Below are 25,377 nucleotides of genomic sequence, written 5' to 3' on the forward strand. Positions count from 1 at the left end.
TGTAATGAAGACAAAGCATCTGCATAGCAATCAGGCAACTAGCGATTTCAGAAAGAGAGGTCAGCAAAGGCTCCCTCCATGGTAATTTCACAGCAGTGTTCATTTAATTACAAGACCATGGTACAGGTCTTCATCATCATTTCAATAATACTGGAGAGAAGAACATGGCGCAATATTTTTCCACGCAATAAAAAGGTGAAATCTATTAGATTGCTATTGACAACCATCCCAGTTTTGTGCTTTTCATATTTTCTGTAGCGTTAATAAATCAGCTCCAACATGTTTGAGTGCAAAGAAAGAGAGTTGGGAGCCTGGTATGATAATTTCACATTTTCTAGTGGCAGACTTGTTAAAAGATTAAAATGTAAGTGGGACTCATTTTCTTTGAAGTCCTAAACTTACTTCACCAGTTACCTATGTATGCAAAGAAAACAACAGTCCTCTAACATTGACTGCAATCTTCAGCTTTGATTTTGTATTTCTGAAAGATAATTTTTTATCTTTTATCCAAAGTATTTGATGTAATAAATCAATATAAAGAACACAAGGTAATCATAAGTGAACCACAGATAATTTCAATGATACCAAAACTATGCATTACATACTAATAGATAACAATAAAAATGACAAGACGATCAAGATAAAACTTGACACAGCTACATAAAAAAGTGAAAGCAGCAAGTGTATAACCATACTTTGTCAAGTGGAAAAAAAAAACGTTTTTCTAGAAAGCATTAGGGAGAAACTCAAGGACGAAAAGTATCCAGTGTCAAGCAAGTCTGGTTATATTTGGAGATAAATTATAGTATTTGTGAATTTATTTTTGTGCTGAAAATTACTATTTTTCTACAAGTCACTGTACTTAAAATATTCTCTTTACACTTGTCAGCTTCTACAAAGCCTCATGCCACCCTCAATGGTAGAATGGAAAAGCAGAATACTGTATCATTATAGTACATCCACATGTATAACGTACTGCTCTGTCAAAACTGATCAAGCACTAAGCTTATGGAGTAGTGATTTATTTTGGTACAACGCCTATTTACTTTTTCTATTATCAAGTAGTAAGTACAAAGCATTTTTTTTTATATTTTTCATATTTTTCGTACAAATAATTTCTGTCAAGAATCACCCTCTAACTGTTATTTAGCTTTGGAAATTTAAACAGTACATCTGGAATGTTTGGATTTCCTTATCAGGACTGGTGACAACATGGGCTACAAATAAAATATCTCATAATTAATCCCTAAATTTTTTTTTTTAAATTCGATAACCATATAAAAAAAAAAACTTTATTGGTGCTCTGTTGCTGAACAACAGGATTGCCCTTCTTGGACCTCCACTGACCTGTTGTTTCAAGACAGTATAAGAGACGTTCCCAAGGCTACCGGAGTTCTCTCGGTTGCTTTTTTTTATGTGACACAGCTCTGACCTCAGGGTGATTTTCTTTCAATCAGATTTAGAAGCTCCCTTTACATAAGAAAGGTCAAACCATTTTGAGCAATTCATTGACCTGGGGTCTGAGGGGCAACACTCCTTCCCTGTTCACCATTAGGGCACCAGTGATTGACCTGGAGGCTAAACAAATACATAAATTATTTTCCAATGAAAATTAGCTCTTTAAAACTCAGTGCTAAGCAACAAGAAACTTTGATTGCCTGATATTACACAGAGATTGTTATCATGCAACTGAAGCTCAAGGAAAAAATGAAGAGAGAACAATGGTGCAAACAAAGCAATCACTATAAAACTAGGCAATGTATGTTTGGCCAAGCCCCCTAAACAAAGGTAACTTTACTATGTGCTTGTTAGGAACACATCTCACCTACTGCTACAACGCAATCACGTGGCACCTGTCACTGTCTCCCAGCACCTTTTAGCATAGTCTTTACAATGTAGCTGGATGAACACACCTGCAACACACCCTCAGGCTGCATGTCTAGTACCAAAAACAGGCCTAGATCTTGAAGCAATACCTCCTCTGTACTGAATAGCCAGGGATGCTATTATTTAAACCTCACAGGTCCAAGGTTTTGTGTTTGTCATTGGACCTTTACACCAATGCTTTACTTTGCCAATTTGATACTCAGCTCTGACCGGTTACCTGCCTCTGTAATTTCATACTGCCGTCTGCCCTGACCCTTGCCTGAGGCTCAGTTATGCTATTTTCTGCTGCCTGATTCCTTTTTGCTCTCAATTACTGCTGTCTATAGTCTTCTCTGTTCATTCTACCTACAGATGACCAGATTTCGGGCACACCCCACCGGCACACATCCTGGATATTAACCACTTCCCGACCGCCTCATGTAGATATACAACGGCAGAATGGCACGGACAGGCACATCAACGTACCTGTACGTGCCTGCCTAGACGTGGGTCGGGGGTCCGATCGGGACCCCCCTGCTACATGCGGCGGTCGGATCCCCTCGGGGAGCGATCCGGGACGACGGCGCGGCTATTTGTTTATAGCCGCTCCGTCGCGATCGCTCCCCGGAGCTGAAGAACAGGGAGAGCCGTATGTAAACACGGCTTCCCCGTGCTTCACTATGGCGCTGCATCGATCGAGTGATCCCTTATATAGGGAGACTCGATCGATGACGTCATTCCTACAGCCACACCCCCCTACAGTTGTAAATACACACTAGGTGAACACTAAATCCTACAGCGCCCCCTGTGGTTAACTCCCAAACTGCAACTGTCATTTTCACAATAAAGAATGCAATTTAAATGCATTTTTTGCTGTGAAAATGACAATGGTCCCAAAAATGTGTCAAAATTGTCCGAAGTGTCCGCCATAATGTCGCAGTCACGGAAAAAATCGCTGATCGCCGCCATTAGTAGTAAAAAAAAAAAATTAATAAAAATGCAATAAAACTATCCCCTATTTTGTAAACGCTATAAATTTTGCGCAAACCAACCGATAAACACTTATTGCGATTTTTTTTACCAAAAATAGGTAGAAGAATACGTATCGCCCTAAACTGAGGAAAAAAAAAATGATATATGTTTTTGGGGGATATTTATTATAGCAAAAAGTAAAAAATATTGCATTTTTTTCAAAATTGTCGCTCTATTTTTGTTTATAGCGCAAAAAATAAAAACCGCAGAGGTGATCAAATACCACCAAAAGAAAGCTCTATTTGTGGGGAAAAAAGGACGCCAATTTTGTTTGGGAGCCACGTCGCACGACCGCGCAATTGTCTGTTAAAGCGACGCAGTGCCGAATTGTAAAAACCCCTTGGGTCATGTAGCAGCATATTGGTCCGGTCCTTAAGTGGTTAAGGGCCACCACTATCAGATGTGACCTTTAATTTTCTTTGAATCTCTAACAGTGCAATAGCACAACTTTTTGGTACCATTTTTTTAACCCCTACATAGTAAATACAGTTCTTCCAGAGGGAAAAAAAGCTAATTCTTACATAGTGTGATCTTAAAAATTCTTTGTAAACATCAAATCTCTAACCTATTGATGCAGTTATTCCTTCAAAAGCAGAGAGAAGGAAAGGTCTTAAAAAACAAAGCATCCTTCCACAGCAGGTGTAAATTCCCAGCAGAACATTCATACAAGAAAAAGAAGTGAAGATGTCAAAAGACAGGCTTACCATAGGGAAGTGACGCTAGGTTAACGAGGAACATTTCAAAAAAAGAGTTTAATCTAGTTTGGCATGCAAACTGAAAGGGTCAGCTTGGTGCACGCGTTAGCAGCTGGAAACAGACTCCCTATGTCAAGACAATTGTCCTCCGCACTTCAGGCCCCAAAACTGACTTGGAGATACTTTTGTCTTTTTAACTCTCAAAACTGGAATTCAATGTCTCGGAGTACGTTTTTTATATTGGTAACTTTTTTCATTGTATTGATATGATCCCTAAAAACAACACAATGAAGATAACACTCAGTAAGGACATTTTTTTAAATCAAATATACAGGATCCATTATCATTGCTTTCCATAGGAATATTGAAGAAATCGTAGAAAAACAACAACTCTTTGGTGTGTTCAGAATCACAAATATACCCATGGTATTGATTTTTTCTTTTAATTGATATTACAGTCTATGTATTGGCTAGTTTCCAATTCAAATAAAGTAGATTTATGAAGTGTGTTGATTTTTTATGACTAAGGAGATATCTAACATGAACCCATAGTAACACCCAAGTTTTTAAACAATTTCACTTCAAATTGTATTAAACCCAAAGGCAAACATTTATTATATTGCAGCTTATTGATTCTTATCCCTCGTACACATGACCGAGAATCTCGTTGTAAAAGACACGTCGTTTTCCTCGACGAGGTTCTTGTCAAGCTTTCCTTGCATACACACTGTCGAGACAAAATCTTGTTGTTTTCAACGCGTAAAGGACAAGTTCGATTCCACTGGCGCCACCCTTGGGGCTGCTTTTGCTAATCTCATTTTTACCGTGTGGTAAGTAAAAGTTTGGTGAGAGACGATTCACGCTTTTCAGTCTGTTACAGCGTGACGAATGTGCTATCTCCATTACGAACGCTACTTTTACCGAAGGTGAGCTCCCGTCTCATACTTTATTCTGAGCATGCGCGGGTTTCTAAGCATACACACCAACGTGTTTCTCGTCGTAAACCAGCCCGACGAGAAAATTGAGACTCCTGACGAGAAAAAAGAGAGCATGTTCTCTTTTTTCTCGTCGAGATCCACTACAGTTTTCTTGTTGAAAAACATGTAGACGACCGTTTTTCTCGGCAAAAAAGCTCTGCCAGCAGTTTTCTTGATGGTTTTTGCAGAGGAAAACGGTCGTGTGTACGAGGCATTAGATGTGGCTGCATTCATTTTCTTTTTTAGGTTTTCTTTCCCTTATTTCACCAGGTGATCTGGTCAGTCATTTCCAATGTAAATGAAATGGCCAATGTACAACAATTAAGAGCCAAAGTGTTTCTGTCTTAATTGCAAACACATTTTTTTAAAACATGTATGAAGGCAAATTTGAACCCAAAAACAAAAATGTAATGCAGCCTAATGCTGGTTACACATGGGGAGTTTGTTTTGCTCAACCCAGCAGATGAATAACAAAAAAAAAAGAATAATGTACAGATTGCTGTACTAACACATTCGATGTTACTGTGGAGACCTCCCTGCTGAGCTATTGGTTCTGCCCCCCCAGCATGCTCATTTTCTCGACCGGCTTTTGTTCAATGAGCAGCTGTACACACGGGCTGAAAATTGTCCGGTTTCTGGGAAAATTACAGTTTTCAGGTGATTTTCAGCCTGTGCCTACCCAACCTAAGGACAGGCAGCCTAATCAGTCTTTAGATGTGCTGGATGCATTAGGGAATTTGTTAGTTTTTTTCTTTTATTTTTACCTGTTCTTCCTTCCAGTAATATACTTTCCATCTTAGGACGATAACAATCACTCATGCCGCGTACACACGACCGTTTTTCATGACGAGAAAAATGCAATTTTTTTAATTGGTCATTAAAAATTACCGTGTGTAGGCTCCAGAGCATTTTCCTCAATGTGAAAAATGTCCATTAAAAATTTAGAACATGCTCTATTTTTTTGTCGTTTTTCACGTAGGCTTTAACGACAGGGAAAAAAACGTGCATGCTCAGAAGCAGGTTATGAGAAGGGACATTTGCATAATCAGCCCAAAAGCCAATCAAATGGAACTTCCCCTTTATAGTGTTGTCGTACGTGTTGAACGTCACCGCGCTTTGCTAGAGCATTTTTTTCACGATCGTGTGTATGCAAGGCAGGCTTGACAAGAATCACGTTGAGAAAAACTTAATTTTTTCCATGACATTAAAAACGGTCGTGTGTACGCGGCATCATTGTATTGTAGCTAGAACAAAGCAACATTGTTACCCTAGGCTATTTTCCAGACTTACACTACAAACACCCCCTCCCTACATCATCTCCTTTACATGTAGTTCACAGAAGACAGCTGGGGAAACTGATAATATTATTTGATATTTATTTATTTTTTAATGCACAGGAAATTACAAGGTACTGAATTTCTAGAAAGATCAACAGGTATTTTTCTGTACTAAAATTACTACTAAACAAATTGCCTACTGTTATGTACAAAATTATCTTAAGCTGGCAAGTAATTATACTAGAAAGACAAGAAACAGGGGTGCACATGCCCATGCACCAATGGCCAATAAGAGAGAATCAGCCTTTGTTGGTTATGAAGTATATCATGAAAACAAAGAAGAATGAATGTATGTGTATACTTATAGGATGGGAAGCATATTGATATTGAACACCCTAGAGAATAAAATGGCAGTTGTTGCAATACTTTTTGTCACACCGTATTTGTGCAGCGGTCTTACAAACACACTTTTTTCAACTGTAAAGTTAGAATAATTGTTTTTATATTGTGACAGATGATGTTATGCCGAGTACATTAATACCCAACATGTCATGCTTCAAAGTTGTGCCCCCTCGTGGAATGGCGACAAACTTTTACACTTAAAAATCTCCATATGCAACATTTAAAAAATTCTACAGGTTGCATGTTTTGAGTTACAGAGGGAGTCTAGGGCTAGAATTATTGCTCTCACTCTACCGATCGCGGTGATACCTCACATGTGTGGTTTGAACACCATTTTCATATGCGGGCGCTACTCACGTATGCGGTCGCTTCTGTACACGAGTTCAGCTGGACGGTGTCACTTTTATTCCTATTACAAGGAATGTAAACATCCCTTGTAATAGAAAAAAAGCAGGACATCCTAAATATGAGATCTGGGGTCAAAAAGACCTCAGATCTCATATTTACACTAAAATGCAATAAAAAAAATAAAATAAAAATGTTGTTTGAAAAAAATAAAATAGACAAATGTCTCTTTAAGAGCTATGGGCAGAAGTTTAAGAATGGTCATCTTCCCCTCACACGGGAGCAGATGCGATCATCTCCTCTGCAGCCGGTGGCTCCGGTAAGCGGTGGAGAGCACCAGAGCGCAGTGGGGCCCTCTGCCGCCGCCGATAAAAGTCATCTTGCGGCGAATCTGCTGCAGAGACCACTTTTATCTGAAAGTGAACCTCCCGCTGAAGGAGAGGATACCGGGGTTATGGTAGCTAGCTGCTGCCATAACAACAATGTCCCTCTTCAAATAGCCAACGTTTAACGACGGTGGGCGGTCCATAAGTGGTTAAGAAAAAAATAAGGTAATTTTGAAATTGATGACAGCAACAGGTCTCAATAAAATTGGCAAAAAAAAGCTGGCAAAGTACAACCCCAATTCCACAAAAGCTGTGACAAGGCCATGTTTACCACATCCTTCTTCTAACAACACTTTGGGAATGTCTGTAAATTTCTGGGAACTGAGCATACCAGCTGCAGAACTTTTGGCAGAGTAATGTTGTCCCATTTTTGCCTGATATAGGATTCTAACTGTTCAACAATCCTGAGTCTTCTTTGTGGTATTTTTCATTTCAAGATGCGCAAAATATTTTCAGTTGGTGAAAGGTCTGGACTGCAGGCAGGCCAGTTAAGTACCTGGACTCTTCTGCTACAAAGTCATGCTATTGTCATAGATGCAATATGTGGATTAGCAGTGTCCTGCTAAAATAAGCAAGGCCTTCACTGAAAAAGATGTCATCTGGATGGGAGCATAGGCTGCGCTAAAAGATGGATATATCTTTCAGTATTGATGGTGCTTTTCCAGATATGCAAGCTGCCCATTCCATACGCAGTAATGCACCCCCATACCATTAAAGATGCAGGCTTGTGAACTGAGCACTAACAATAAGCATGGAAGGTCTCTTTCCTCTTGAATTCGCAGAAACATTTAAATTTTGATACATCTGACCACAGAACATTTGATATAAGCTTTGGGCCAGAGAAGATGGCAGCATTTCTGGATCATGTTCAGCTATGGCTTCTTCTTTGCATGATATAGCTTTACCTTGCATTTTTGGCTGGTAGGGTGAACTGTGTTCACAGACGGTGATTTGTGGAAGTATTCACGAGCCCATGCAGTGATGTCCATATCAGAATCATGCCTGTTTTTAATGGAGGGCAATCTGAGAGCTCAAAGATCACAGGCATCCAATATTATGTTTCAGCCTTGTCCCTTTTTGATGATATTATGTACTGTAGATGATGATTTATTTGAAGTCTTTGCAATTTGACGTTGAGGAATATTGCTCACAGACCTCTGCCCATCTTTACTTCTTAGACGCTCTCATTCTCTAACATGCTCTTTTTATACCCAATCCCGTCACTGACCTGTTCCTGATTAACGTAAATAGTTTGCAAAACTATTCCAGCTCTTCTTTGTTAGTACCACTTACTTTGCCAGCTATTTGTTGCCATGTCCCCACTTTTTTAAATATGTTGCTGTTATCAATTTCAATATTACCTTGTTTTTTTTCTTAACATTTACCCAGTTTCAACATCTGAACTGTTTTCTATTTTCTGTTGTGAATAAAATTAGAGTTTTTGAGATTTACAAATCGTTGCATTCTGTTTTTATGTAGATATAACACATCGTCCCAACTTTTTTTAATTCTGGGTTGCAGTTGATTCTAAATATCTCCTCATTATTAAGATAATTCGATGTTTAGGGATGTGTTTCAAACTGTAATGTGATATGTACAGTAAGTTCTTTTTTCCTTTTTCATATACCTCAAGACCTGTAAATTCCAAGTGTAACAATGCCTGGCCTAATAATATGCCTAGAGAACACTGGTGCTTTCTCTCTGACGTTTTTAAAGCTCAACACCAAAATACTTTCATTCAAATATCCCATCAAAACTTTCTTTCCACAGGAACAGCAAAAACTAGCAATATTTTTCTCCCCTACCTATTTTCATTGGAAATTACATTCTAAAAGCCTTTGACAATATTATCTTAGTAAAGTGCAGGCATGCCCAGGGGCAGAAGAAGGGATTACTGATGCGCTATCATCTATCTATTCATTAACAGTGTTCTTAGGCCTCATTTACATAACCTGACAATCAGTTCAAGCAGGTGTTAATGGGTGGGAGGACCGGGAGTCTTCTGGCCTATCTAGTTAAACTTTTGGAGTGTAAGACAGTCCAGGAGTCTCCTGGCCTGTTCATCAGATTATTCTGTCATGGTGGGAGTGACAGCCTGGGAGTCTAAGCAGCCCTTGTTCTCTAGTGTTGTAATTATGACATCGCTCATATACTAACACTAAAAAAAGAGCTGTTGGGAAGGAAATGACATAGCATCCCACAGTCCTATTACCAGAATATAAGAAACAGTGAGCCTGGAAAGGAGAGAATCACACAGCAATCTGTCAATGGTTGCTGCAGTTAATAAAAAAGAAGTACTTGGTAGACAGTAATCTAATGGCTTTTGGAAATGTGCTTCATCATTTATGTCCAGAGTTCAGTTTTTAAAACACATTTATAAAGTGATCACATTGAATCTAGTGACTTTCTGCACTCCTGTGAACTGTTAAAGCTAAAGTCTGTTGTTGGCTGGCATCATGTCGGTCCAGGCTAGGGAAAGATCCCAACTTTACAGTCAGGATCCACCCAGATGCCCGAAACTGCAGTTGGTTCAGCCTCTCTGTGAGCTGCTAGGAGACTTAGCCATCCGTTCCCACCGCCTCCGCAGCCTAGCACTCCAGTGAGGGCTGGAAGGGCAGAGAAGAGAGCCAGAGTTTGACAGCCACCGGTTCTCTGCTCAATGAAGACAGAGAACTGAGCGATTTGTGTTTTTTGATCACTCAACTGTTAGTCTTAGAAGCAGTGGGGGCAGATGCAGCATAGATCACATTACCAAATACCAAGGCATATGGTTTACATGACCGAACGTGGCTGTATATGACTGGTTTTACAGATACCTCCTTCCACACAAAGTAGATGAAGGAACCCCCCCCCCCCCCCTCCAGGACAATGTATTTTGACAGTGGCACCTGACTTCAGCTGCTGTTGGGTGGAATATAAAAAAATCAAGCCAGTTTAACCACCACAGGATCCAGAACAGGAGTTTATGCATCAAAGGTATTCTAGATCTTCTATACGCTTAAAAAAACTTTAATGGAATAGCAAAAGGGTGGAAAGGTAAGGGGATCCTTTATAAATTTCATTTTAATTTCACTTTCAAACATAGATGTCTGTTTGTAAAGCATGCTAAACTGACTACATGAATAAAACATACAAGGAGTGTTTGTTTACTGTCAAATAGCTTTACAGACACCTTAGGAACTCTGAAATCCAAGGGTGTATTAATGTTCAAGTTCCAACACTTCCTGGTAAAAATGAGAGCTGATCTATCCTCTCCTGCCTTCTCTATCTACCTACTGGTCATAGAGGCTTCCCATAACAATGATAGGCTGATAAAGTGAGATATCTCTAGATGCCTTCCTTTTTAGTAAAGTGGTTCTAAAGTCTAAGTACCACTACTTGTTTCCCCCACCCCCCTCCTTAACACTTACCTGACCCCTAAACTGAACCAGTGCTGTCCTGTCTGAAGCCCCACACTCGTCACTTATAGCCATATGGAGTGTGGGGCATGGTGACGCAGCGCCGTGTGTGTCTATGGACACAATAGGGGTTATTTACGAAAGTCAAATCCACTTTGCACTACAAGTGCAAACTACAAGTGCAAAGTGCACTTGAAATTGCACTCAAAGTGCACTTGGAAGGGCAGTCGCTGTAAATCTGTGGGGAAGATATGAAATGAGGGGAAGCTCTGCTGATTTTATCATCCAATCATGTGCAAGCTAAAATGCTGTTTTTTTATTATCCTTGCATGTTCCCCTCGGATCTACAGTGACTGCACTTCCAAGTGCACTTTCAGTGCATTTTCAAGTGCACTTTGCACTTGTAGTTTGCACTTGTAGTGCAAAGTGGATTTGCCTTTTGTAAATAACCCCCTTTATGTCATCATATTTGCTCAGAAATACTAGTGTGCCTTCTACCCCTGTTATTAGGAATGTGCCACCCATGTGTACTCATGTTTACTCTATTACTATGACTCTCTGCAGCATGTGGAGAAAGTAAACTGTATCCTACTATTGCAGACCGTATAAAAAAATAAATAAATAAACTAAATACTGAGTAATAAACTGTCATTCATTAACATTAATCTCTACCGCTCTAGTATGATGATTAACCGTGCAGAGCCTCTCCTTTCTCCTACAGGCACATGAAAATACTACAAAGTAAATGATTATGCAACCAGACTTACTATGAGCACAAACACTTGCTCAGAAAAATAAATAAATAGAGCAGCCTAGTCAGCTAGTAAAATGGCATTTGTATGTAGTAGCAAGAAGAAAAGTGCTGCTAAAAGGTGTGGGCACAGTACAATAGCTGTCACACTGAGACTTCCTATTTTGTCCTCTTTGAAGTGATATCACATTTCGTTAATGTTGGATCTCATTGTTCCTGCAACGTTCTAACCTTTTCTGCCACCTTACAGTATGAGAAAGTAAAGTGGAGGTTTTCTCCTCTAAACCCAAGTCCATTTAGAGTAAGTAAGTTAATCCACTGAACATTGTGGACAGAAGACATTGATATATTACAATAATGTTTACTATAAAAAGAAAATGCACTCACTTACAATACAAGAGTTATGTACATTAAAGGTGCAGGATGACTGCTAAAGCCACATGTGAAAGGGAGTTTTGTAGCAAAAAACAGCATTGTATTGCCTGTACCTATTATGGTTCATTTTATAATAGACCATTCTTTCAAATCAAACAGTTCTATTCAAATTGGTAATATTGAGTTAGCAAAATCTGCAATTCAATTTTCAATTACCCAAGTTAGGGCTTAGTGCATATTGGATAAATTCATACTACATAGGAAAGTTTAGCATAATAATTAGCCAAGATGGAGCTGGTGTATTCAAGAGTAAAAAAAAACGGATTAGCATTCCAAAATGTTCACAAATATTTGTAGATTTAGTGACAACTCACATGTAGGCTATGAAAAGTGGCAGAAAATTTTGTGGGATTTGATTATGGGTTTCATGTAACTGCCCATCTCGAACATTCAATTCAATAAGTGCAAATTAAGGAGTTGATTTACTAAAGGCAAATAGACTGGGCACTTTGCATGTACAAGTGCACTCTGCAAGGGAATTATCCCCAGAGCTTGGTGAACAGAGTGAAACTCTGCTGACTGTGATTGGGGATTTTCTCTGCAAATTGAAGCTTCACCACATTCACTAAGCTTTGGGGATAATTTGCAAAGTGAACAGACTATTTGCCTTTAGTAAATCAACCCCCCAAGAGTCATTGTTTTCAATGCAAAATAAAAAAGAGGTGTATTAGAGTGTACAGCAATTTGAAAACGATTCATTGAGCATTTTAGAAGTTTAATAAATCTTTAAAAATATTAAAATCTATTAAAACCCGACATATCAGATTCCAACTTATTATTATTGTGCTTTAACTGCATCCTGCCTAGGCCATTGTAAACTGACATTCGGGGCAGGAATCCCATTGTTCTGGGAGAACGTCATATGACGTCTGCCCAAAACGTGGGGTCACACAGTGGTGCCATCTGTCACCAGCCATGTCCACCAAACACTGATCACTGTACTGGCCCGCTGCCTATACCCATGATTGCTGTGGCCAATCAAAGCAGATCACATGACAGTTGTAAACATGTATTATGTACAATTGTGTTGCTAGCTGTGATTGGTCACAGTGATCAGATGGTCCAGACAGGGTCAATCACAGCCCATCTGTACCATGTGATTATCTGTGGCCAATCATAGCTAATCACAACAATACACAGGGGGCTATTTACTAAAGGAAAATCCACTTTGCACTGCAAGTGCACTTGGAAGTGCAGTCGCTGTAGATCTGAGGGGGACATGCAAGGAAAATAAAAAATAGAATTTTTGCTTGCACATGATTGGATGATAAAATCAGCAGAGCTTCCCCTAATTTCAGATCTACCCCTCAGATTTACAGCGACTGCACTTCTAAGTGCACTGCAAGTGCAAAGTGGATTTGCAGTTTGTAAATAACCCCCACAGTGTTCACACACTGTCATTCGGTAAAAATATTTGCTTATAGCAGTGAAATTCACTGCTATAAGCAATCAAAGCATGTACAAAAAATAAATACAAAACCTGATAAATTACCCAGTTTATCAGTATGGCCACAGTATGTAAAAAAGGAAAACATATTCAAAAAAATGAAAAAATTATAATTTTGTTTCTACATGCTGCCACCAATCAGTGTCCCTGGTCACCGCCACACCAGTTATTTAATAACACTATACTGCACTGGTGATAGTGTGTAAAAAAAAAAAAATAGAATTTTTATATTTATTTTTCCCAAAAATTCAAAAAACATGCCATGCCTCTTACTAAATACCTCAGACTGTCTACGTTCCAAAAAGTTAATTTGGGAGATAATTATACTGTTCTGGTATGTTCAGATCTCAAGAAATCAGTACATCAGGATTGACTGATTTTCACACACACACACACACACATATATATATATATATATATATATATATATACCACTCTTGGACTCTTTAACTTTCCTAGGGACTTTCCTAGGGACTAAATAATATACACTAATTTGGGTTATTTTCATCAAGGGAATGTAGCAGAATTCATTTTGGCCTACATTTATGAAGAACGATTATTATGTGAAAAAAACATAAACAAATAAAATAATTTTTTTTCATTTATTTAGCAAAAAAAAAAAAAAAAACCTCAGTGGTGATTAAATACAACCAAAAGATAGCCTCATGAGTGTGAAATAAATGATAAAAGTTTAATATGGGTACAATGTTGCATGACCACACAATTGTCATGCGACAGCGCTGAAAGCTAAAAACTGGCCTGGGCAGGAAGGGTGTAAAAGTGCCTGGTATTAAAGTGGTTAAAAAAAATCATGGCTAGGAGGATAAGCACATATAATGGCAACCAGCCTGCTGACATAATTTACTTTAATCTTATTTGTTGCTATAGGTTATTGCACATTGCACATTGCCTTAATAATTTAGCCTATAAAGATCAGTGATTTCATCCTTCCAAAATGTTCCACCTACATGGGAAGTCATGTGCTCATAATATTCACAGACACTTGACAGTAAAGCATCGAAACATACATTGATGTAACCTTCCCAAATAGTTGACTGTCACATATTATGGATGATTTGTTTGTAGAAGGCATAATAGCACAATGCTTCAAATACTTCAAGTAGATGCAAGTAGATGAAGCTTTTGTGATTTTTTTCTTTTTTGGTTAATGTTGGTGTTTTTGTTGTTTTGTTTGAAAGCCACACTATGCACTCAATCATTTCTGCTGTTGCATTTCACCTCTGTGAATTATTGGGTTTGCTGCTAAATTCTACAGAGCGCAGCTACATTTTTTCCAAGGTTCCTCTTCTGGAAAAAAAAAAAAGCATGTAGTGTATGAGAAATATCCACAGTATCCTCTGAATGAAACGAGTGAATCCCCGGTAAAGAAATCAAATCAAGCCATCAGAGTTTTCTTACAACATAAACAACCTTCGAAGTCCACGGGCTTTAACCATGAGCCGAAAAAAAAATATCACATCATACTAAGACGCATGAAACTAGATGGTATATTGTGAGGATTATTTCACTTTAAACAAGCTTTACAATCCCAGTCAGCTTCTTGTCATCTTTGGCAATTCACTTTGTCTCAAATTGCTTCGGGCACCAAAAATTAATTTGTACAAGCTGCAGGATTACACCTAAAAGATTACTCTCCAAGAAGGACGCATTAGCAATAAATATATTCTATTACACGCAAAAAAAAGCTTGGGCCATTTATTTTTAAATGTGTCAGTACAGCAAGATCCGTTTAGACAATGCAATCATTGTTGAACAGGATAAAATTGTGAAGCAGAATTTCTAAGGAGACACCTTAGTAGCCTTAGATGCTTTGATCTAAATATAAGTAACCAGCCAAAAAGGTATCATATTTACTCAAGTCCCTGTTGTTTCTCTGCTAACAAATGAAAACCTTGCACAGCTTTAATAGCACCTCATCTGTGGCGAAGAATTTAAAGCAGAAATTAAATAAACTTGTGTCAACAGCGAGCCAATGTGCATCTGGAGGTTTCAAAGTTGTTCGCACAAGAAAACAGGACTCTGGGATTAGAGCATCAAAATAAACACATAACATTTAAATAGGATGTTGGGAGCGACCACACAAGCATAGAGGCAGGGATGAAAGCTCTTCTTTAAATGTGAGCAATGAGCTTCCCAAAGAGAACATGTATTCACAGAAAACCACAGGAACTGTATGAAATAATACAACTAACAAAAAGTGTGCATAATGTAACAAACAGTACATGTCATCCCTGTTCACAACCTGCCCAAGACAACAGGAGTTTGGTTTAACCACTTCAATACAGGGCATTTTCACCCCCTTCCTGCCCAGGCCAATTTTTAGCTGTCACACTTTGAATGACAATTGTGCAATCCTGCAACGTTGTACCCAAATAATAAAAAATAAAAAAATCCTTACAAATAGAGTTTTTTTTTTGGTGCCATTTGATCACCTCTGTGGTTTTTATTTTTTGCGTTATAAACAAAAAAATAACACAATATTTATTACTTTTTGCTATAATAAATATCCCCAATTTTTTTTTATATAATTTTCCTTAGTTTAGGCTGATACGTATTGTACATATTTTTGGTAAAAAAAATCACAATAAGCATATATTGATTGGATTGTGCAAAAGTTAAAGCCTCGTACACACGTCCGAGGAACTCGGCAGGTGAAACACATCATTTTGCTCTTCGAGTTCCTTGTAAAGCCACCGAGGATCTCGGCGAGCCAAATTTTCCCATTGCCGTCAAGGAAAAAGAAGACATGCTTTCTTTTTGGCCCGATGAGATCCTCGGCGGTTTCCTCGTTGAAAAGTGTACACACGACCGGTTTCCTCGGCAAAAAAAAGAAAAACAGCAAGCTTCTTGCTGGTTTTTGCCGAGAAACTCGGCCGTGTGTACGAGGCCTTATAGTATCTACAAAATAGAATTATTGATTTATGGCATTTTTATTTATTTTTTACTAGTAATGGAGGCGATCTGCGATTTTTATCGGGAGTGCCACATTGTGGCGGACACATCGGACACCTTTGACACTATTTTGGGACCACTGGCATTTATAGAGCGATCAGTGCTATAAAAATGCACTTATTACTGTATAAATGTCACTAGCAAGGAAGGATGTTAACACTAGGGGCGATCAAGGGGTTAAATGTGTTACCTATGGAGTGATTCTAACTTAGGGGGCTGGGACTTACAAGGGGAAGAGACCGATCGTTGTTCCTCTGTACTAGGAATACACCGATCGGTCTCCTTTCACCTGACAAGACGTGGATCTGTGTGTTTACACACACAGATCCACGTTCCTGCTCTGTGATAAACAAACAAGGTTGCCCTGCGGACATTGCCTCCGTCGGGCACGCGCATCGGCTACTGAGTGATGCAGCAAGCACGCGCTCTCTACAATTCCGGGAGGCCGAGGATGTCATATGACAGCTGCCTGGAGGGACAGAGGGTTCCCGCGGCCGTCATATTACAATGGGGCGGTAGGGAAGTGGTTAAAAAGGCAAAAAAATTATAATTTTGCTTTTGCATCACCCTTTCACACAGAAGGTTTCAAGGAAACCAAGATTGTGTTATATTATGCTATAATTGTAGAAGGTTGGTGACCCAGCCTTGTACTGCACTTAGTTTGGGTCCAAGCAATGCACAGTAAACACACATACAAGGTTTAGTATAGGAACTAGCTTATCCCATATATATAAACTACCTGTGCTGATGACACATGGGTGGGTCGTGCTATTCCGATGTGTTCTTTATACAATCATATTTAGTCTCATTTACTAACCAAATCAATTTCTCTACTTTTCTTATGTAAATAGATATTCCCAGATGATCCCAGCAATGTGCCTGGTAAACCACAAATTCATCTGCACAAGAGTGTAACAAAGCACAACAACAAGAAACAGTATTTTGGGAAAACATTTGTGTTTGTAAATGTGTGTTTTGTTATATTTGATGAGCAAGGGCCAAAATATGGTTTGCAACACATTTCTAAGCCATACATATTCGTTATTGGTTTGCACAGAACACATTTTCGTCACCAAAATGCTGCAGACGATCTGTAAAAGCTCACATCACCATTTTTTGTAACTGTGCTGGACGGAAGAAACCTGGCTCTATGGGGTTTACATAGGAAAGCAGAGGAAAGAGCGTTGAAAGTGTAAAAAACCCGCAGCCAATCAGATTTCGGTTTACTGTAGGAAGAGACCTAAGAATTGGTTGCTATGGGTTACTACATTTTTTTAGTCAATGGTAAAAGTACATGCACTTCATATATTAGCATGGTTATAAATGATGAACTTTATTTTTGGGTCTAAGCTGTGATCCTGAAATAGTCCTCAATGTCAAGGAATATACCCCCACCTTGTCTAGACATTAGAATTCATTCTGTAGCCAGTGATAGGCAATCAACTGGGACCACAACCCTTGACAGCTACCAAACCGAACTACTAAACTTTTGGCTAGCAAGGCATGCTGGGACTTGTGGTTTCCCAGCAGCTGGCTGCCAATCTGTCAATGTGACACATAACTAGAAACATAGAATTTTATAATATGCTGCCACTTTAAAGTGGTTGTAAACCCTTACACACCACTTTTACCCACAGGTAAGCCTATAGTAAAGCTTACCTGTAGGTACCGTGAATATCTCCTAAACTTGCACCGTTTAGGAGATATTCATTGTATCAGCATACGCCAACGTCTTTAGGACTGAAGGAACGGCTTGCTCGTGCAATTTTTTTCAGCTGCGTTTCCGTTACCGTCGGCTCCCACATGCATGCGTGGGAGTGACGTCATCGTGGCTCCGGCCAATCACAGCGCCGGAGACACGATACCCGGAAATAACTCCAGGAGACATGTCACCGGCCACTGCGGTGTGCCAGGACTGCTGCGGGGGGCTTCAATCTAAAGTAATTGATAATGAGCTAGTATGCTATGCATACTAGCTCAATATGCCTTTGTCTTGCAGGGTTTTTTTTTGGGTGGGGTTACAACTACTTTAAGGCTGAGCGTCTTTTGGTGTTTTACAGGCTTTTTTTGAATGGTTTTGCAGGCATTTCAGGCTTGAGCATCTTTGTAAAACATTTCTAGCCAGTGGAAAGTCAGTTACTAGTGAAAAAAAATACACATTTTTTTCAGTCGATTCCGTTGAAGTCTATTGAGGCCAAGAATCCTTGAAGCTTGTAGCTCAAAAGAAGCTTGTGTACTTTTTTGCAATTTCGTGCGTTTTGACACGCAACAATCCTGGAAAAATCACACTGTGTTTGGGGTGCCATCACACATTTTGTTCTGCTTGCGATTCCAATATGCTGAGGTGTTAACGGATCCTCAAGCTACAAGCTTTAAGCCACAATACACTCAGGTGTGAACAGGCATAACTGAAAACCATAGAATTTAGGACATTGAGCATTTTGGAGCTTCAAGTGCGGATTTGGTCTTAGGCTCAGGCCTCGTACACAGGACCGAGTTTCTCGGCAAAAACCAGCAAGAAACTTGCTGGTATTTTTTTTTTTGCCGAGGAAACCGGTCGTGTGTACATTTTTCGACGAGGAAACTGTCGAGGATCCCGTCGAGCCAAAAAGAGAGCATGTCTTCTTTTTCCTCGACGGGAATGGAGAAACTTGCCTTGTCGAGTTCCTCGACAGCCTAACAAGGAACTCGACGAGGAAAACGATGTGTTTCGCCCATCGAGTTCCAAGGTCGTGTGTATGAGGCTTAAGTGCTTGTTTTTGCTAAACATGCTACAATTGCTGTGCATGATAGTGAATCGGCTTCTAATTTCATATTTTTTTTTTAATTAAGCAATAAAACCCGGAAGCTGATTGGTTTCTATGCAGAGCTGTACCAGATTTTGCACGCTCCAGTTTTAGTAAATCCTCCCCTAAGTTAATTAAATGAAGAAGTAGAGGGTTTTTTAGGCACCTTGACCTGTAGTGTGCGATTCCAATAAACAGAATGAAATCTGAAAGATCAAATCTAAAGTCCCGTACACACGATCGGAAATTTCCAATGGAAAAAGTCTGACGGACTTTTTCCATCGAAAATTCCGACCGTGTGTATACCCCATCGGAAATTCCGATGAATTCCATCGGAGTTTACATAGAGAACATGTTCTCTTTTCCTCCGATAGAATTCCGCCAGAATTCCGATGTGAATTTGGTCGGACAGAGGTCCAATCGTGTGTACAGGGCATTAGTGATCTGACTAATGTGAGTGACCAGCACTGGTAATGACTTCACAAGGCTGCACACTGTACACCTGTACTCTATGAATGAGGCTGCCTGCCACATTTCTACTTTGTAAATACTACAGCACACTTGCACAGAGCCTTGATTTTATTCTTTGTTTTCCTTCCCCAGTTAAAGATTACTTGCGCACTTCAAAGACGTGTCTCATAAACCAAAGGTAGAGATAAACTTTTTGCAACTGTAATCAATATTTCCCCTTGCCTCGCTTTTATTAGTCCCGACAAGGAAAGACCGCGGCTCATCGGGAAACTTCACACTAGATCAACATTACTAGAGCAAACACTGTCATATCAGTCCTCTGGGCTTTAACTCCCTATACCATGGAGGAGTTGTGAAGCTACTGTACACTAAAACGCCATGACCCTGCTGACAAAAAAAGAAAAGGGGAGCGATCACATTGTTTTCATTGTTGGTATTAAATACTACATAGGACATATTTGAAATGTGTGCTCTTTACATTATCAGATACTCCTTTTCTTTTTATTTTTACATTGACTTTCCTAATTCTAATGTAGAAATCTCACTGGATAAATCTCCCAATTACTTTAGGCCACTGTGTAATTTTTAACAGATGCACTGTGAGATTGCATAAGAAAGGTAAAGCTATTAAAGAATAATACATCTCTTCTCGGAAATCTGTCTGGGATCTCAATAACTTGATTTGATAAAAGGCACATAACTAAAGTATACATAGTAAATCGCTGCCAAATAGTCATAAGCTGGCAGATCTACTGCTCAACTCGGTGCTCAATTCTTGCCAGCTACATTTACAAAGAATGTTAAAGATAAAAAAAAAAAAAAAGAGATTCCTTGCAGCAGGGTTTGGGACATGGGCTGTTTATTTACGCAGGGGCTGCTACTGAACTTGACCCTAGTTTAGTAACTTACCTAGTTACTGCTATTTCATGTGACTATCTGATTTATCTGGCTCATCCCCAGAGCACCAGTATTCTTCTGATCTCACTGACTGATCCCTGATTTACAACAAGACTGCTCCTGTAGTCACACTCTGTGGTTCCTGGTTTGATCACACACTTCTCCTGGTTCTGGTCTGTGATCCCTGTCTTAGAGCAGGGCAGCTGTTGTGCAGTAAATATGCCCTCTTGATTTATAATAATGCCTTTGGTGTCAGTACTAAGTATTGCTGGATGCCCATCACTTTCTCACTGTGGCGTACAAATGCACTTGTATCCATACAAACACATACTGCAGTCAGTGCCACTGAACACCATGATCTGCATGGGTAAGGGCACACACATTTTCTGCAGTGTACAGACATGTGCAAACTAACCAACTTAAAATCGAATGATAAGCTCTCAGCATATAACAAGTTCACTACCATATTTAAATAAGGAATCACCAGCTACTGTCCACACTGTTTCTGCATGATATACAACATTGACATATTGAGGCAGATTCACTAAACTAAATAAATTGTATTAAGATTCAATTCATTTATTCAATGAAAGGGAAAAAGGAAAATCCCTGTTTTCTTATTTCATCTGTACATGATTGGATGATTGAAGTGAATCTGGATGAGCATTCTCTAAATCCTTAGTCAATCAGCCTGACAGTGCCCAGTGTCACTATGAGAACCCAGGACAAGTGCTTCCTACAACCAAGCCATGGGCAGGCACCAACATCACCCATACCACATGTATAGAAGCCATGGTATCTTTTCTACTAAATATCTAGACTATACACATATACATATAGTGCTATATACAGTGCATACTATACATATATCCTATATACAGTAAAGACTAGATACATATAAGCAGCTCTCTAATGTGTTTATAGCAAGAAACTCCTGATAACCACCTTTGAAGAGAAAAAAAGAGGTCTCTGCTATTGTTTAAATTTAAGTTTTAAAATAAATAGAGTGAGAGAGAGAGAGAGAGAGAGAGAGAGAGAGAGAGAGAGAGAGAGAGAGAGAGAGAGAGAGAGAGAGAGAGAGAGAGAAAGAGAGAGAAAAGGAGAAAGGGGGAGAGAGAAAGAAAGAAAGAAATAAAAGAAAAGAAGGACACGAAAGATATAGGGCTTAGCAATGCAGACAGTAGACATATTAAAGAAAATAAAGGAAGGAAGAAAAGAAAGAGAGAGAGAGAGAGAGAGAGGAAAGAGAGAATAAAGAAAGAAAAGACAGAAAGCAATGCAGACAGTAGACATCGTAAAGAAAGGAAGGAAGGAAGAAAAGAAAGAAAAAGATAGGAAAGGAAAGGAAAGAAAAGGAAAGGAAAGGGGAGAGAAAAAAAGAAGAGAGAATAAATAAAGTAAAAAAAGATATACCTTAGCAATGCAGACAGTGAACATGAAGGAAGGGATGAAATAAGGAATGAAGAATTGAAAAGATAGAAAAAGATAGAGAAGGAAGGAAGGTGTGTGTGTGTGAGAGCGAGAGAGATAGAAGGAAGGAAGGAAGGAGAAAGAGAGAGAAGGAAGGAAGCCAGAAAGAAATGTAATTGCAGGCAGAGGACACCATAAAGAATGAGAGAAGGAAGGAAGGAAGGAGAGAAAATATAGAAAGTGAGAGAAAGAGAGAGAGAGAGAAGGGAGGAAGAAATGATGGAGAGAGAAAGAGAGAGAGAGAAGTAATAAAGACAGAAAGGAATGAGAGAGAAAGAGAGAGAGAAAAAGAAGGAAGAAAGGAAAGAGAAAGAGAGAGAAGGAAGGAAGCAAAAAAAGAAAGATAAACCTTAGCAATGCAGGCAGTGGACACCTTAAACAAGGTGGAACACATGAAAGAAGGAATGAAGAAGAGAAAAGAAAGGAAGGAAGAAAAGCACGAAAGAAGGAAGGAATAAGAGAATAGAAAGAAAGGAAGGAACGCATGAACTAAGGATGGAAGAGGAGAAAAGAAAGTGAGAAAAAGAGAGAGAGCAAGAGAGAAGGAATGAAGAGAGGAGAGAAGGAAGGAAGAAAGGAATAAGAGAATAGAAAGAAAGGAAGGAAAGCATGAACTAAGGATGGAAGAGGAGAAAAGAAAGTGAGAGAGAGAGAGAAAGAGAGAGAGCGAGAGAGAAGGAAGGAAGAGATGAGGGAAGGAAGGAAGAGATGAGAGAAGGAAGGAAGGAAGGAAGGAAGGAAAGAAGGAAGGAATGAAGGAGAGAAAAAGAAGGAAGGAAGCAAGCAAGAAAGAAAGATAACCCTTAGCAATGAAGGCAATGGACATCTTAAAGAAAGGAAGGAAAACATAAATAAAATGGGGAGAAAGAAAGAAAGAAAGAAAGAAAGAAAGAAAGAAAGAAAGAAAGAAAGAAAGAAGGATCCCCATTATCAATGCAGGCAATGGACATCTTAAAGATGAGAAGAAAATAATGAAAGAACTAAAGAGGAAAAAAAGTAAGAAGGAGCGAGCTACACCTTAGCAGTGCAGACATGAATTGGTCCGCAGACAAGACCGATGTCACAGATAATAATAATAATAATAATAATAATAATAATAATAATAATACTAGTAATCCTATAACTCCATTCTAGTCACCTGTAATAAAAGCTCCCTCCCTCCCAGAAGTGACATCCTGGAGTCACCTACCCCCTCCCGTGTAGCAGAGCCCCCCCTGCGGTAGGTATATCCAGGGTGACTTACAGGTAGGTAGTGAAGATGCTGAGGTTGGTGGGCAGTGTGTTGAGTCCCCGGTCGGAGCAGTCCACTCTCATGATCAGGCCGTCCTGCTCACACACACACGGGTCGGGACAGCTCCGGTGTTGCTGTTTCCCCGGTCTGGCTGCACTGATAACATGTACGGTACAGAGAAGAGAACAGACGAGCAGACTGGTCCTGGAGGTGTCCATGGTGTCGGTGCTGTGCCTTGTATACATGGCTCTCTCTGCCTGGCTGGAATAATATTAGACGGTGTCGGAGCGGAGGTGACACAGCTCTCCTCTCCTCTCCTCTCACTTTGCTGCCCCGACCATCTCACGCTGCTTTATTAAAGAGCTGCAAGCCTGAACTGCGCGCTCGCTGACGTCACAACGGGCTGCACAGCCACTCACAGCACGGGGAGACCTGTGTGCTCCGCTCCTGACCAGGTGGGCGCTACACACTACATGGGATGCTCTCCACACCCAGGCTGTAGGAAAGGTGTCCCATGTTGTATATAAATACCGTCTATAGTGCTTTATTTGCTTTTACTGCTGATATCTATACAATTATAAAAGACCATTCCGGCTTTTGCAAACAATAATAAATGCACCCAATTTGCAAAAATTGGAATTTATAGATTTTTTTTCTTGCTTTGAAGTTTGCATTGCAAATATGGTTATGTGTGCAATGCTTTTGATCCTGTAGACTCTTCCTCCAGGTATGGACCTTCAGGTAAAGCCTAATTGCAGCATTGCCGTCACTTTAAATAGTTCATTTTGGACAAGCTGGCTGAAAAAATCTATAACTTCCAACCCTGATCCCACAACAAGATCACTGCGTGCTCAGCCAGTCACAGGAAGCTTTGTATTTTTTGAATGGATACAAGGAATCCTCTGACTGGCTGAGGAGCGGAATGTGATGTCATTCACCTGTCTCTCCACCTCAGCCAATCAGAGGAAGCAATGTATTCACTGATACAATACAAACCCTTCTGTGAATGGCTGAGCTGCACTTCTTCTGGGAGCAAGGTGGGAAGTCCTCATACTGAGGTCAGAACACTGAATATAGTGATGCTTCATACAGTTTATACAGCGCTGACAGCAGCCACATGTACACTATTAGTAATGTCAATAGATCATTTGGTCCATCATGACCCAAACCACTTCATTTCTGCACTATAGCCAAAACATGGCTACAGTGCGGCTCTCTTGTTCTAGAAGAGTGTCCATGGATGTCCTCCCAGATCCATGTTCCCTGCAAACCCCCTGGCAGGGCCGGCCCTACCATGGGACCCGATGGTACCATTGTACCAGGCAGAACTTTCAGGGGGGCAGCAAATTTCCTGCCTGCACGCCATCCCATTCCACCAGCTCCACTCTCCACTCCACTGTGGCGCTAATTGCCGCCCGACCGCTCCTCCCGTTACGCGCTCCGCTCCACTGTGGGGTTAATTGCATGAATAGAGCCAGAACAGGTCCTTTTTATACTCCTATATACATGTAAAGAGCCATGATAGGTCCACTTTAGTTATCATGATATAAAATAATAGATGTGGGGGCATTTTGGTGGGCGTAATTTTTTTTTGGGGGTGGCAGCATTTCATTTTGGTACCAGGCAGCACAATGTCTTGGGCCGGCACTGCCCCCTGGGGCGTGCATTTGGCACACTCTGTGATTACTGTGTCCTCACAGATACAGGTAAAGGGCCAATCACAGCAGCCCCTTACCGTATGATCAGCTGTGTCCAATCACATGTAAATAAACTTGCTGGTTATTGGCATTCCTTTCCTCATGCCCTGTCACAGTGTGAGGATAGGAGAGTTGGTAACTGGCCACTGTGATAGGGGACATTTACACAGATAATCAGGGCACTGATAATCAATGCAGCCCCATCAGTTCTGCCTATCGGTGCTCATCAGTGCCATCTATCAGTGCCCATCAGTGCTGCCTCATCAGTGCCCACCAGTGCAGCCTATCAATGCCTATCAGTGCAGTCAATCAGTGCCACCTCATAAGTGCCCACCAGTGCTGCCTCATCAGTGCCAATCAGTGCAGCCTATCAATGCCTATCAGTGCAGTCGATCAGTGCCGCCTCATCAGTGCCCATCAGAGAAGCCTATCAATGCCTATCAGTGCAGTCAATCAGTGCAAATAAGTACAGCCTCTTCATCACCCATCAGTGTAGGAGAAAAATTACTTATTTGCAAAATTGTTTAACAGAAACTAAGACAAATGTCAGTGCCACCTCATAAGTGCCCATCAGTGCCACCTCATCAGTGCCCATCAGTGCAGCCTATTAATGCCTATCAGTGCCCATCAGTGCAGCCTATCAATGCCTAGCAGGGCAGTCAATCAGTGCAGCCTCATCATCACACATCAGTGAAGGAGAAAAATTACTTATTTGCAAAATTGTATAACAGAAACCAGGACACAAGTTTTGTTTAGCAAAAATAAAATAAAAACTGTGGTGATTAAATACCACCAAAATAAAGCTCTATTTGTGTGAAAAAGTAAACATTTCATTTTGGTA

General features: G+C 40.0%; 1 protein-coding gene across 1 annotated transcript in view; it reads right to left on the minus strand.

The window, feature by feature from the left end:
• Positions 1-23,201, minus strand: part of LGR5 (leucine rich repeat containing G protein-coupled receptor 5) — a 227,346-nt gene extending 204,145 nt beyond the window's left edge. The window contains exon 1 of the mRNA XM_040343997.1: positions 22,852-23,201. Coding sequence (XP_040199931.1) covers positions 22,852-23,084 — 233 coding nt within the window. The 5' untranslated portion in view covers positions 23,085-23,201. The remainder of the gene's footprint in view (positions 1-22,851) is intronic.
• Positions 23,202-25,377: the final 2,176 nt, after the last annotated feature.

The sequence above is a fragment of the Rana temporaria genome, chromosome 3 (assembly GCF_905171775.1).
Source record: "Rana temporaria chromosome 3, aRanTem1.1, whole genome shotgun sequence".
Lineage (NCBI taxonomy): Eukaryota > Metazoa > Chordata > Amphibia > Anura > Ranidae > Rana > Rana temporaria.